This window comes from Furipterus horrens, unplaced genomic scaffold (assembly GCF_987537825.1).
Source record: "Furipterus horrens unplaced genomic scaffold, mFurHor1.1.pri manual_scaffold_5, whole genome shotgun sequence".
Lineage (NCBI taxonomy): Eukaryota > Metazoa > Chordata > Mammalia > Chiroptera > Furipteridae > Furipterus > Furipterus horrens.
In genome coordinates, this window is record NW_028327175.1 from 86,894,404 (window position 1) to 86,907,892 (window position 13,489).

At 42.6% G+C, this 13,489-nt stretch overlaps 1 protein-coding gene across 4 annotated transcripts in view; it reads left to right on the forward strand.

The window, feature by feature from the left end:
• The window catches only part of SNX24 (sorting nexin 24), a 140,285-nt gene that overhangs the window by 81,515 nt on the left and 45,281 nt on the right, over positions 1 to 13,489 (forward strand). For all 4 annotated transcript variants that reach the window (XM_090279057.1, XM_090279060.1, XM_090279061.1 and 1 more), the window contains one exon: positions 6,846 to 6,950. In XM_090279057.1, the coding sequence (XP_090135183.1) occupies positions 6,846 to 6,950 (105 nt within the window). The remainder of the gene's footprint in view (positions 1 to 6,845; positions 6,951 to 13,489) is intronic.

The following is a 13,489-nucleotide window of genomic DNA, read 5'->3' on the forward strand; positions in this document are numbered from 1 at the left end:
TTATTTTTTTAATAGACAAAAGAATAATATACTTTATTTAACAAATTCTAAAATGTATCCACCTTCTCCATACTACCTACTGCATGAAATCAATCATCTCCCAAGAGGCTGCCCTCTCCAGTCCTCTGATCTTTCGCTCCAGCCTGGACTGACTGATGCTTCTTTGTGCTGCTGTGCTCAGCCGTCCTTGGAGTTCCCTTCCCCACACTGATGGGGTAGATAGAACTATAAGGCCAGACCTATCTTTCTTCTTCCTTGCTTTAATCCTAGTTTCCTAGAATTCCATATTCAACTTTGTGTAAAAGAAGGCATGGGAGGTCAATTTCTCGAGGCCTTGAATGTCAGTGAATGCACTTGTCCTCTCGCACTTGGCTGACGGTGGGGCTGGTTCCAGAAGCATTGATCTAGCGTTCGCTGCTGCTGCTGCCGTGAGGTCGGCTGCCGCTGCAGCTCTGCTTCCTTTGTTTGCCACCTAGTGTTCCTCTGTTTTCTCTCTGTCCTTGACATTCTGAAATCTCAATAGGTAAAGGTCAGTAAATATGGGACGTTTTTATGTATTATGCAGGCCCTCGATGAGTTCTTAATCTGAAGGCACATATTAAGTCATACCAAAAATTTTTATTCTTTGAGAATTTTTTCTTATTCTTCATGGAAGGCTTACTAATTTTATACTAAATCTGGATCCATTCTGTAAGTGTTTTATCTTTTCACCTACCTTGTCTCTCATTTTGTTTATTCTAGACTTTGAGAGACTTCTATCACTTTATATTCTACCTTTTTTAATTTCTTATTTCTCTGGCATGTTTTTAAATTCCCAATGTTTCTTTCTTATCCTCTGATTGTTTCTTTTTTATAACAACCTGTTCTTGTTTCATAGAAGCCATATCTTCTATATCTCCCTGAAGGTACTAATAGTATGTTTAAAGATCTCTTCTGCTATTTGATATGTGTTTCTTCCTTTAGAATTATTGTCCCATTTGTTTTTCTTGTCTTTTCTCTTCCATAGTGCTGCTTTCCTATGACAGTGGTTCTTGATTGCCCATCCAACGAGATTAATTATTCTGGATATTTGCCACTCATTCCTTTGCTTTGGGTATATAAGTCTGGTCCTTCTGTAGGGTGGGTTACTAAAGGACATTGTTACAGGGAGTGAGGGGAGAGCACCAGCTATCAGGCTGAGGACCCCATGAGTATCGGTATGACTCAGATGGCAAAACCCTTGTCTAACCCAAACACTTCACTCATTTTCTTTAGAGACATTGACCCTGTTTTTAATGGAGTGGAGTGTGTGCCAGGGATAAAACCAGCCTGCTAGTCACTCTGCTGCGGTGGGTAGGGATAGAGTGTGCTTTGGCACAGGTAAGGTCTGACACCTCTTCTTGTGCCTGCCGGTCTGGAACACAGAGCCTCTCAGGGCTGCTGAGGGGATTGGAGCCCACCCCCACTGTCATCCCCTTCTTGAAGGGGTCTGGACTGGGGCTTCCTCTGCTGTCTTTTCTTCCTTGGCATGCTCCTGCTTTTTGTCTTTGAGGAGTGTGTTCATCTCTCACTTGGTGTAATCCCTTTTTCCCCGCCCTGTTCTATTCATTGTCTGTGTAATGTTCCCTTTGGCTTTCTTCTTTCTCTTTTTTAAAAATGTCTACCAAGATTAAATTCAGGCTTAAAAAAAGTGCAAGTAGCAGTAACTTTAAAAAGAAGGTGGGAGGGTAATTTATCCTCTTAAAAAGCAAGTCTGGAGGTGGGCAGGCTGGGGCTGAGTGGTGGCTCCCGGAGGCTGTGGCCACCCTGGCTCCTCCTTTCTGTCTGCCAGTCGTCTGGAACACCGGGCTTCCGCTCAGAGCTGCCTCGTGGTGCAGATGGTCACGGCAGCTCCAGCCATCGGGGTCACATTTTAGGCAGGAAACAGGTGAAAGGGGGGCAGGATAGAATGTGCAAGCCAGCTGAGTTTGCTCCACTTTAAAAGAGTTTTCATCAAAAGCCCTTCTCAGTGACTTCTCATTAGCTTTGGCTTCCACTCTGTGCAAGGGCTTTAGGAAAATTTAGCTTCTTAGCTAAGCTTAGCAGAACTTGTAATTATTCTCAATAATATAGTTCTCTTGGTAAGGAAGATAAGAAGAGTAGATTTGGGGTTTCAGCTAGCACTTTCCCACTATCATTTTAATGGCACTTCAGGTGTGGAGGCAGGAGGCAAACACAGGCTCAGCACTGGAAGTGCTCATCTTCAAAATGCACAAAGACCCCTTCTTTTTCATGATGTGCAGCCTAGTTTAGCCTAGAATGGTTAATGGTGACTATATGCTAATGCGTGGGAAGAATTTTGTATTACAGTTTTAGCTGCTGAGGTGTAACTGTGCATTTCCTTAGAAGTTATTATGCTGTTTCTTTGCATGTGTAGTAAAGGAACTATCTTAGTAGGTTTTCCAAGTTTTTAATTAGAATATTTTAACTCATTCCATTTGGGGGCAGTGTTAGTTTCCTATTGCTGCTGTAACATGTTAGCACACACTTAGTGGCTTAAAACAACACAAATTTATTGTATACTTCTTTTTTTTTTTTTTTTTTAAGTATATTTTATTGATTATATTGTTACAATAGTTCCAATTTTTTTTCCCCTTTGCTCCCCTCCGCCCAGCACCCCCCTTCCCCAACAATCCCCTCTCCAAGTCCATGCCCATGGGTCGTACATACAAGCTCTCCCGCCTCACCCTTTCATATATTCTTCTTCTTCTTTTTTTAAAATTAATTAATTAATTAGTTAAATATTTTAACAATAAAAAATAACAATTCCTCCCTCTCAGACTTAAGACCCTTTACAATCTTATAAAGGACAATGGATGAAGGTCTCGAGCTCCTCTAGCTGCTTCAAGCTGGACATGGTCGTCGTCCTACCTACCCGTGGGTCAAGAAATCCCTAATAAGAGTGGGGATGTGGAGGGGAGGGTGGCCTTCCCACAAGGGGAAGGATCGTGCAGACTCCAGGTTGGTTGGCTGTCTCTGGACAACGGCATGCTTGGTTTGACAGGCTGGCATCCTTGTTGTATTCTGGGGGCAACAGGGTTAAAGGACATCATTTAATCCGTAACCACTAGATGACAAAAGACAGGTATTAATTTTTCAATGTCCCACATTAGGGAAAAGAAGGGCTTCTTTGGAGGAAGGTGTGCCAGGTACATCTCACCTGTCCAAAACCCTTTTGCCCATTATACTTATTTTGGACTGAGGGAAATATTTTAGGTTTCCCCCATCTCAGGCCTCTGGGCTTTTTCTGTCCAAGCCATTAGGATAGAAAAGAGAAACCAGTTTTAAAGTGAAGCCCACAGACCACCCTGTTCTTCACCAACCCAGCCACTTAGTTCAGCCAAACCATTGAGTCTCAGGAGGCAGCAATGCAGACAGGATTAAGTGAGGCCTATGCATACAGATAATCACTCAGGTAATGAGATTGTAGGCTTATGCCCTTTGAAAACAGAAAACACATGTTAATTTATGTAACATAACCCACATACAAGTCTCTAAATCTGTAGGACTGTCTTATCGGAAGGAAAATCCTTGTCCTTCTAATATTCACTGAACTTGCATTTCTATTCTTTATATTTTTATTCCCCCCCCCACTAAAAAATTTTCTGTTTGTTTGTTTTTCCACTACAGTTGTCTCACTTTTTTTCCCCCTCTTGCTTCCCTGCACCCTGCCCCCCCCCACAGTCAGTCCCCACCCAGTTGTCCATGTCCATGGGTCATTCATACATGTTCTTTGACTAGACCCTTCCCCTTCTTACCCCTTCTCTCCCTCCCATCTCCCCCTTTGTTACTGTTAGTTTATTCCTTGTTTACATACCTCTGGTTCAATTTTGCTCATTTGTTTGTGTTGTTCATTAGTTTCCTGTAACAGGTGACAGCATAAGGTAATTTTCTTTTGTTGCCTGGCTTATTTCGCTAAGCATAATTCTCTCTAGTTCCAATCATGTTGTTGCAAATGGTAGAAGTTCCTTCTTTCTTTCAGTACTTATTCATTGTCATTTTCCCCCTTTGTACTCGTGTTCCTCTCTGTCTCTCTGTTTCTTCATCTTCTTAAAGCAGACCCTTTAGCATCTCTTGCAATGCTGGTTTGGTGGAGATGTATTCTTTTAGCCTTCTTTTGTCTTGGAAACTCCTTATTTCACCTTCCATTTTGAATGAAAGCCTTGCTGGGTAGAGTATTCTTGGTTGTAGGCCTTTGTTTTTCATTGCTTGGAATATTTTTTGCCATTCCCTTCTGGCTTGTAGTGTTTCTGCTGAGAAATCTGATGATAGCCTTATTGGAGCTCCCTTGTATGTTATTAGTTGTTTCTCTCTTGCTGCTTTTAGGATTCTCTCTTTGTCTTTGAATGTTGGCATTTTAATTATGATGTGTCTTGAAGTGGGCCTGTTGGGGTTCATCTTCATTGGGACCCTCTGTGCTTCCTGGACTTGCGTGACTCTTTCTCTCGTCATGTTAGGAAAGTTTTCTGTCATTAGTTTTTCAAAGAGGTTTTCTATCCCTTGCTCTTCTTCTTCTCCTTCTGGAATTCCTATGATACGGATATTATTACGTTTCATGTTGTCCTGCAGCTGTCTTAGAACCTCTTCAGTCTTGTTCAGTCTTTTTTCATTTTGTTGCATTGTCTGGGAGTTTTTGTGTAGGTTGTCCTCCAGCTCGCTGATCCGATCTTCTGCTTCCTCTAGCCTGCTTTTAATTCCTTCTACTGTGTTCTTCAATTCAGAGATCGTATTTTTCATTTCCTCCTGGCTCTTATTGATAGCTTCTATGTCCTTTTTCATGCTCACGTAATTTTCTGTGAGTTCCTTGTAGTTTTTCTGGAGTTCTTTGAAGTTTCCGCTGAGCTCATTCAGCTTCTCCATAATCCATGTTTTGAATTCCATATCTGATAGTTCGCTCCCCTCTATTTCATTTAGCACTCTTTCTGGGGATTCTACCTTTCCTTTTGATGGGAGGTTGTTTCTCTGTCTCCCCATTTTTTTGACTCCTATTGTTTGTTGGTGCTTCTTGGAATGATCTGCACTTCCTGGATCTGCCTCTGGTGGCGTCAGATCATGTACCAGTCTGGCCCTAGGCAGCCTGTTGGAGACTTCCAGGGATCTACTGCTGTTGTCTGTCTTCTTTGATTGTTAATCTATTCAATCTGTGATTAGCTGTCAGGCTTAAGGACTGTGGGTGTGGCAGCTTAATTCCTGTAGGCAGGGCTTTTGCTTCCCCTCAGGCTGACGCCACTTGGAGGGTAATGGTCTACCCGCAGTACTGGGGATGAGTCAGCACTGGGACCCAGTCAGCTGCTCCTCCAGTTCTCCCCTCAAAGCCACCGTGCCAAATTCTCCCCAAGTGTCTCCAGTCCTCTCTGCCTTCCCTCTGCTTGAGCCCAGGGTAAGTGGTGGCCAAAATATTTTCGTATGTGATCCACTTAAGAGCTCTTTTTCTCCTGCTGTTTCTCTCCGGCTAGCAAGAAAGCCTGTGGCTTTTCGCTTTTCACAGCTGATACTATTTTACTTTCCACTCTGTCGCTGTAGGCTGGGAAGCCCAGCTGGGGGTTTAGACCCTGCCCTTCTCAGGGGGAATCCCCGGCTGCTGAGCTGTTTCTCAGCCCCTTCAGCTGCCACCCGTGGGAGCCCAGCCAGCCCTTCCACGTCGCCGCACTCCCTACCGGTCACGTTGTGATGTAGCGGCCTTTTCTGTCTCTCCGTGGTTATAAGACTTCTCTCCAGCTGGTGTTCGGTTCGTTATTCCAGATGATTTCTCCAAAATTACATTGTAAATCCAGACTAGTTCTAGGAGGAAGTTAGTGTAGCTTCCACTTACTCCTCCGCCATCTTGTTTCTCTATTGTATACTTCTTAAAGTCAGAAGTCCAAAGTGAGTGGCATTGAGCTAAAATCAAGGTGTCAGTAGGCTACAAGGGAGAACCCATTCCTTTCCCATTCCAGCTTGCAGAGGCTGCCTGGGCCCAGGACCCTTCCTTCGTAGTCAGAGCAAGCCACTGCGGTCGCTCTCTGACCGTGACCCTCCCGCCTTCCTCTTACACAGATTCTTGTGATTACGTTGAGCCCAGCTGGATACTCTTGCATAATCTTTTCATTGTGAGACCCCCTAATTTAATCAGATATGCAAAGTACCTTGACATGTAAGGTAATATTCACAGGTTTAGGATATGTATGTAGTAGGATACACCTAACACAGGTATTTCTAACTCAGCTTCCAGTAGGATTTTTCCCCATTTTATATGGTCCCTTAAAACTGCTGCCCCAAAAGGCTTAGCTGAGAATCATCATTCAGTTTTCATGAACAGAATTTGGACCTAATTATTAGGAAGGTTGGCAGGATCAGTCTCTCTGTTTTTTAGTTCATTTTATTATAAAACTTTAAAGAAACTCTCAAAATGATGTGGTCTAGTTCATATGGCATTTTATGGTCTGGTGTTCATAAACAATAGCATTTCGTTTTGCTTTTTTATGTGAAAAATACATAGGGAAAGTACCTCATGCAGACAAAACTTCATTGTATTAATTGATTTGGGAAATTATAAACTTTTATAATTTATTTACTGAACTTTTAATTTTTTAGAAAAAAATAACTCCAGTTTGAAATATAGATCATGTACAACAATAGCAACAACTACCAAAAACACAAAAATTTATCTTGAAATTTGAACATTTAGGGTAGCTAAGTAAAGAATTTTTTGAAAATTTCAATGTTATTATATTTTCCTCTATCTTTTTATTGAAGATAACAGTTCACTTTTTTTTTATTGGCTTCCTCCCATAACGTCTTCATAGTTGAGACCTTTTCTGTATTTTTTTTTGTTTGTGTCTTTATAGCTTAAGAAATGTATTAAAACTCCAGAAATCCCCTCTAAACATGTGAGGAACTGGGTCCCAAAAGTTTTGGAACAACGACGACAAGGTTTGGAGACATATTTACAGGTAAGATGTGTTTGGATCCTCAGTTAACATAATGCAGTTTAAATAATCATTTAGGTAGATGTTTTTTCTCAGAACTTATGGGTGAGATGCGAAATATATGAAGCAATGAAACAGTCTAGATTACAGTTTAAAATTATAGATATATTACTGGTTGGTTCTTTGAGCTTTAATTAGGTTCTATTTAAAATAAGTTATGTGGATCAGGTAAGTGAAATTTTAGTATAAAGGTAGAAACTGATGTTGAAAGGGTCTGTCCAGTATTGTTGATTGTTTTATTCAACGATGCAAAATAGATTTACTACTTTATCAGAGCATTTCCTGCCTTTAGGTTTTTGGTGTTGGGGAGATAGAGAAACCAAGTAATTTTCAGTGGGCTAATGTATCTATGGAATCAAATTGAGAATGAGTGTATAAAAATTGCTTCCGATGAAGGGCCAGCTTCTTTGAAAATTAGAATTTATGTTTTTAAACGAATTCAGTAGGATGCTCTTTCTGCACCTGTGAGATTCAAACAGAATTACCTAAATAAGATAGACAGAAGTACTCTCTTTCTCTCCTCTCTCTGCCAAGTGACAGGAAAAGCAGAAGGGAAGTGTTATCTTCTTCAAGATTTTAAAACTAAAAAGCTAGAGGACTCAGGTGAATATTCAGTGCAGTCGTCATTAGCCCAAGAACATGGCCCAAGGCAAGTGCTGAGAAGAGGTTGGGGGTGGGCACAGCATGGTGCGGGCAGGACACCTGAGTCCACTTCAGAGGCTGACTTGAAAATGACCAAGGTGGTGTGAGGTGAGGGGTTGGGAGTTTTGGCTCTCAAAAGAAAAAGAAGAAGAAGGATGGACTTCACCTAAGAGTTAAGAATTTACTGTGATGATCTATCCATCTCTAAGACATGTTACATCAAAGTTTTCGGCAGCCATGACTGTCTTTTTCCATTGACATTTTCCTAACGCCTTTAGCATTGACCCTACGGTGGGTTCTGTTCAGGAGGGTGGCAATGGGCTGTGGTAAGCCAGCATCCTGTTTCCGCTACAGAACTTTGCTGAGTGAATTTACCTGAATAGCTGGTGATTAGAGGCTGCAAAGAAGCTGTCACTAAAGGCTTGTACTTAGTGATAGATTCAGAGGACTCTGCTCCCTGTGGAGAGATGGTCTTTACTCTGCTCAGATGGGAAAGCTGACAACTGGCAGCCCCCAGGGCGTCTGAGGAGGGCTCTCTTTACTGTTTTTGCTCTTTTTCTTTTGAACACAGTGGTGAGTACTTCACTGGCTTTCCCAGGGAGTGGGAGATTAAAGGAATTGGGGACCACAAATGTATATGGAACTAACAGACATCCAGAGCTTCAGGCAACACTGTAGAGCAAAAACCAAACCAAAAACTTAAAAACAAGACTTTAGACATTGTATGCAAAGAGTAAAAATGCATGTTCTCTATAATTAAATGGTGTAAGTAAACAATTTCTTCTTATTTGTAAGGCAGATTTCCCAAAGATATTGTGTATCTTCAAGCTTTAGTTCTGAAGAAAGCTTTACTCTTTTTCCTCCCATTGTATTTGACACATGACTTCCATTACTACTCAGTGTAAACATTTTAAGTTGTTTGTACTTTGAATATAAATATGCGGCTAAAATCATCTGGCACAGAGTGGAGTTTACAGTGACATTCAAATTGAGCTTAGAATTTTCTAGTCTCAGAAACAGGGCTTGGAAGATGTGGTTGAAAGACTGAGAGGGCTTGTTTCCTATTGTGCATTTAATATTCAATTTGTTGTCACTAAATCCCCGGGAGTTCAAGGGCGCTTTCTCTCCCTATGACACTTGATTCTATTTGCGGGCGTGGGAGCTAGATGGAAATTGCAAAGGTGAGTGTGAATGCTTTACCCAAGTGAAATAAAAACCCTGGCTTAGTGTCATTTCTTGATAACTTTTGGTGTTTAAGTCTCTTTAAAATTAAAAAGAATTCTTTTTTAAGTATTCAAACCTAGGGAAAAAAAAAGAAGACGACAGTTATTACTGTTCCTTCTAGTCACCTATGTAACTCCAGCCACTCACCCAGAGAACTTACACCTGGGTCAGACTCCAGGGTGTGTCACGAGCACTTCTCAGCAGGCGCTGGCCTGCAGCTGGTCCTGGGCAGGAGCTGGCTGGGATGGCCCTGTTCCAGCCCATAACCCCAAGAACGTACCCATACTCCAAAGCCATACCATGTCCAACCCATAGGACACATAGGCATTTTCTAGTCCAGCTTGCCTTCTGCCCTTTGGTTATGTTCATGACCATCTCTCTGGCCTCAGTTTCCCACCCATAAAACAGGCAGATTAGCTCCTGAGATGGCCAGAGAAAATAGCTCTTCCTCTTGTCCAAGGAGCAACTTGGTCCATGGGTGAGTGCAGCGCACGCATTTCCTAAGGCGGCACATGTCGCTCTTGTATTTTAGAAATGGAGAAACTAAGGTCCAGTGGTGTAAGGAAACTTGCCTCACTTCCTGGAGTATACTAGTTAGAGATTGGACTGGAATTTTAGTTTCTCAACTCCTAGTATAGGCTCTTTTCATTACATGTTGTAGATTTTTCCAAGTCGGAAGAAAGTTTTCAGCCTTCACATATTATTTTACTTAGGTATATAATAATAATAGTAAAGAAGAAGACCTTTTAATCATCAGTTATCACAATTCAATTGACTAATCTACGCCCCAGCTTCCTTGATAGAGCAACAGATTTGTGATTCTTTCAGTCTATAAATTGAATTTTTAAAATCCTATGAGAACTATGAGTATGTGTCTATTTTCTGTGTTGTCATCTGCATAAAAGCAGAAATCTTAAGAATAAATTAACTGAGGTTTCCAAAACTGATTTGACCATCAAACATGTTTTATATAATACTTGTATGTCTTCATTTGAGAGTACTTCCCACATTTCTTGAGATCCCACTGAAATAAAAGTATAAAAACTTAAGGAATAAATCCCAACAGTGAAGTAGTGAATGGGAAGGGAAAAGAGAGGATCATCAAAGGAAGAAAACTTTCAACAACTTTCTGGAAGATGGAATGTTCTGGGAGTGTGTGAATGGATGCAACAGAGCAGAAAGTAGCAGTCCAGACCCTGCCATGAGAGCACGCACTGTGGTGGAGAGCTTCTTAGAACTGGCAGGTGAGGTAGAGGCCAAGGTGAGCAGTGAATGTGAAAACAAGTGGTTTCATTCAGGGTGTATATATGGGACAGGACCCAGGCTACTTACTCTGTACAGGATATAGGCAGCCTGATGTTTATGACCAGCCAAAAAAAAAAATTTGTGACTTTTCACCTAAAAACAAAGCAATATAACAAAATATTAAACAGAATAGCTAAGGAGAGCTAAGGCGTCTGTTGTGGATATCGGGGCCTCCAAGTTAATCCCCAAGGAAAAGCCTGCCAGACTGCATGCTCCACCCACACTGTCTTTGCCCTTGGAAGGAGGTATGTGGTGATCATGCTGCAGACAGACCAGCAGAGGGGACCCACCCAAGGTTCCCGGGCTGCTTTCTCCAGGGAGCTCTGATAACCAAGGAATCACCCAGCACTCACAGAAAACAAGTAGCATGAATAAAAAGACCAATATGAACTAAAGCACTCCAGGAAAGATTAATTCAGAACACAAAATATATCTTAAAAACTGATTTAGTAGGAACTTGTATGTGGCTCACCAAGTCTCTAGGTGCTGAATTGCAATTTTTCTTTTTCCTGAATAAGTCCTTTTTGGTGATGAAAAAATCTCGTCGTCGTCGGCAGCCGTCCGTCTCAAGAGACGATGGTGTAGCTTCTTAAGAGTCTATCTGCACCGCCGAAAATGGCTGTGCAGTCCGACTTGGGAGTGACACGGTATCTGTCTCCTCCCGTGTTGAATCGACATCTTGCGATGACGCTGGAATGTCCTCTCCAGTGACCCTGGCTGGTTTGGCTCAGTGGATTGAGCGTCGGCCTGCGAGCTAAGTGTCGCTGGTTCGATCTTCCAGTCAGGGCACATCAGAGAAGGAAAACTCTGACTCCAAAAAACCTCCGCTGCCTTGCAGCATACCTCTTCAGGGGAAAGGCTAAGGGAGTAAACCCCGACAGAAAATCCGGAGCCGGAGTCCCTAAGGCGGTTTGACGTTGTAGTCAACACCGGCAACTCCTGCGGCGCACCTGAAGCCAAGCTGTATTGACTCCGTCTTTCCCTTGGACCCTTCAGCTGCGAAGAGAGGGGGGGTCTGCTGCATGGGCAGCAGCAGACCCTCCATATCACCCTGCCCAGGCTCTGTAGCTTCAGCTTCTGTAGATGAAAAAATAATGATTTAATAAACCAAGAGTTTCACAAAGGGATCTACATCTAAAAGATGACATTAAGATACTATGTAAAAGGAAAAATCAGAGGACACCCAAAAGGTCTTAGAATTAGTTGTGCATCCAATCGAAAACATTCAGTAGCTGCTCTCTATAGTTGGGACACTGTTTCTGTATCTGTTTCTGTACAGACACAGAAATTCTCCAAGGTAGAGACTAGACAACCCTTCCAGGTCTAATGTTTTACTTCTTTCTAGAGTCCCAGAGAGAAAGAAGAGGGGGAAATACAAAAGTAGGGAATGGAATAATCAAAGGAAAAAATAGTTGAAAATTTTCCTAAGCTGGAAGATATGAGTCTTTAGATAGAAAAGGTGACCCAAGGGCTGGGCACAAAGAATAACAGAAATGCTCTAATGCCTGGACATAACTGGCAGAATTTCATTATCCGAGATGAAGATTCATAGTCTTTCAGGAGAAAAAGAACAAATGGTGGGTAAGGTTGAGGTTTACTCATGGCCTGACCAGCACTCACCCCTTTTCCAGGCACTTCTCCCACTTCCGCACCGGACTGGCACAGCTCTAGCTAAAGTGTGATAAAATGATTATTATTTATTTCGTTATCCTTCTAGACTATTCCATAATTATTCGATTTTCTTATTCAAGTATTTTTTAAGTATATTTTATTGATTATGTTGTTACAGTAGTTCCATTTTTTTCCCCTTTGCTCCCCTCTGCCCAGTACCCCCTTCGTTCATGTCCATGGGTCGTGCACAGAAGTTCTTTGGCTTCACCCTTTCCTATATTATTCTTAACATCCCCCTGTCTGTTTTGTACCAACCAATTATGCTTCTTAGTTCCTGCACCATTTCCCCATTTTTCCCCCTCCCTCCTCCTAGTTGATAACGCTCCAAATGATCCCCGTACCTATGATTCTGTTTCTATTCTGGTTTGCTCAGTTGGATTTTGTTTTTATTTTTTAGATTCAGTTGTTGATAGTTGTGAGTTTGTTGTCATTTTAGTGTTCATAGTTTTGATCTTCTTTTTCTTAAGTAAGTCCTTTGACATTTCATATAATAATGGCTTGGTGATGATGAACTCCTTTAGCTTCCCCTTGTCTGGAAAGCACTTCATCTGCCCTTCCATTCCAAATGGTAGCTTTGCTGGATAGAGTAATCTTGGTTGTAGGCTGGTTTTCATCTCATTGAATACTGCTTGCCAGTCCCTTCCTGCCTGCAAAGTGTCCTCTGAGAAATCAGCTGATAGTCCTATAAGCATCCCCTGTAGGCAACTCTCCGTCTCTCTCTTGCTGCCCCCAGGACTCTGTCTTTATCTTTCACCTTTGGCATCTCAGTCATGATGGGTCCTGGTGTGGTCCTCTCTGGGTGCAGGTCGCCCAGGACGCTCCGTGCTTCCTGGACCATTTCCTTCGCAAAATTTGGGAAGTTTACCTCATTTTTTTCAATTCTTGCTTCCTCATTCTGCACTGGTTGAGTATTTTTTTCTTTCTTATGTTCCAAATTATTGATTTGAACCCCAATTTCCTTCCCTTCACCACTGGTTTTGTGTGTCTGTTAAGCCTGTGAACATCTTTATCACAAGTGTTTTGAATTCTGCATCTGTTAGATTGTTTGTCTCCTCATCTGTTAGGTTGGCTATCTCCTTGTCGCTTAGTTCTCCCACTGGAACCTTGATCTGTTTCCCCTTTTGGGCCATACTTCTCTGTCTCCTCATTCTGACAGGCTACTCTGTGTGTTTGCCTCCACGTCCCAGGTAGAGCTGTTGCTCCTGTTACATTGTAAGGGGCAGAACCTTAGGGATTCGTCAGTACAAGGTGACCTGTTTCACCATGTTGTGGTGCTGTATGTGGGGGAGGGATCTGAGAGGGAACAATGCCACCTGCCCAGCACTGACCCCTCTTCCAGGCACTTCTCCCACTTCTGCACCGGACTGGCACCCCTCTAGCTGCTGCCCTGGCCGTTGTTCCCTCAATGGGTGGATCTGTGGACGTTCTAGGACCATGGGGGCCCTTTAAACAAGCGGACTCTCCTGAGAGACCAGCAGTTTCTGCCTCCACCCCATGCTCCACTGGTCTGTACAGTCAGAAGCAATGAGGCTTGATTTTCTCCGGTGCTGGGACTGTGGGCTGCGAGGTCAGGTGGGGAGCTGGGAACGCTCCCCAGGTGTCCCTCCTGACTTTTTAAAACGTGTGACCGCACTTTCTGCCCGCCTGCCACTGTCACCGCC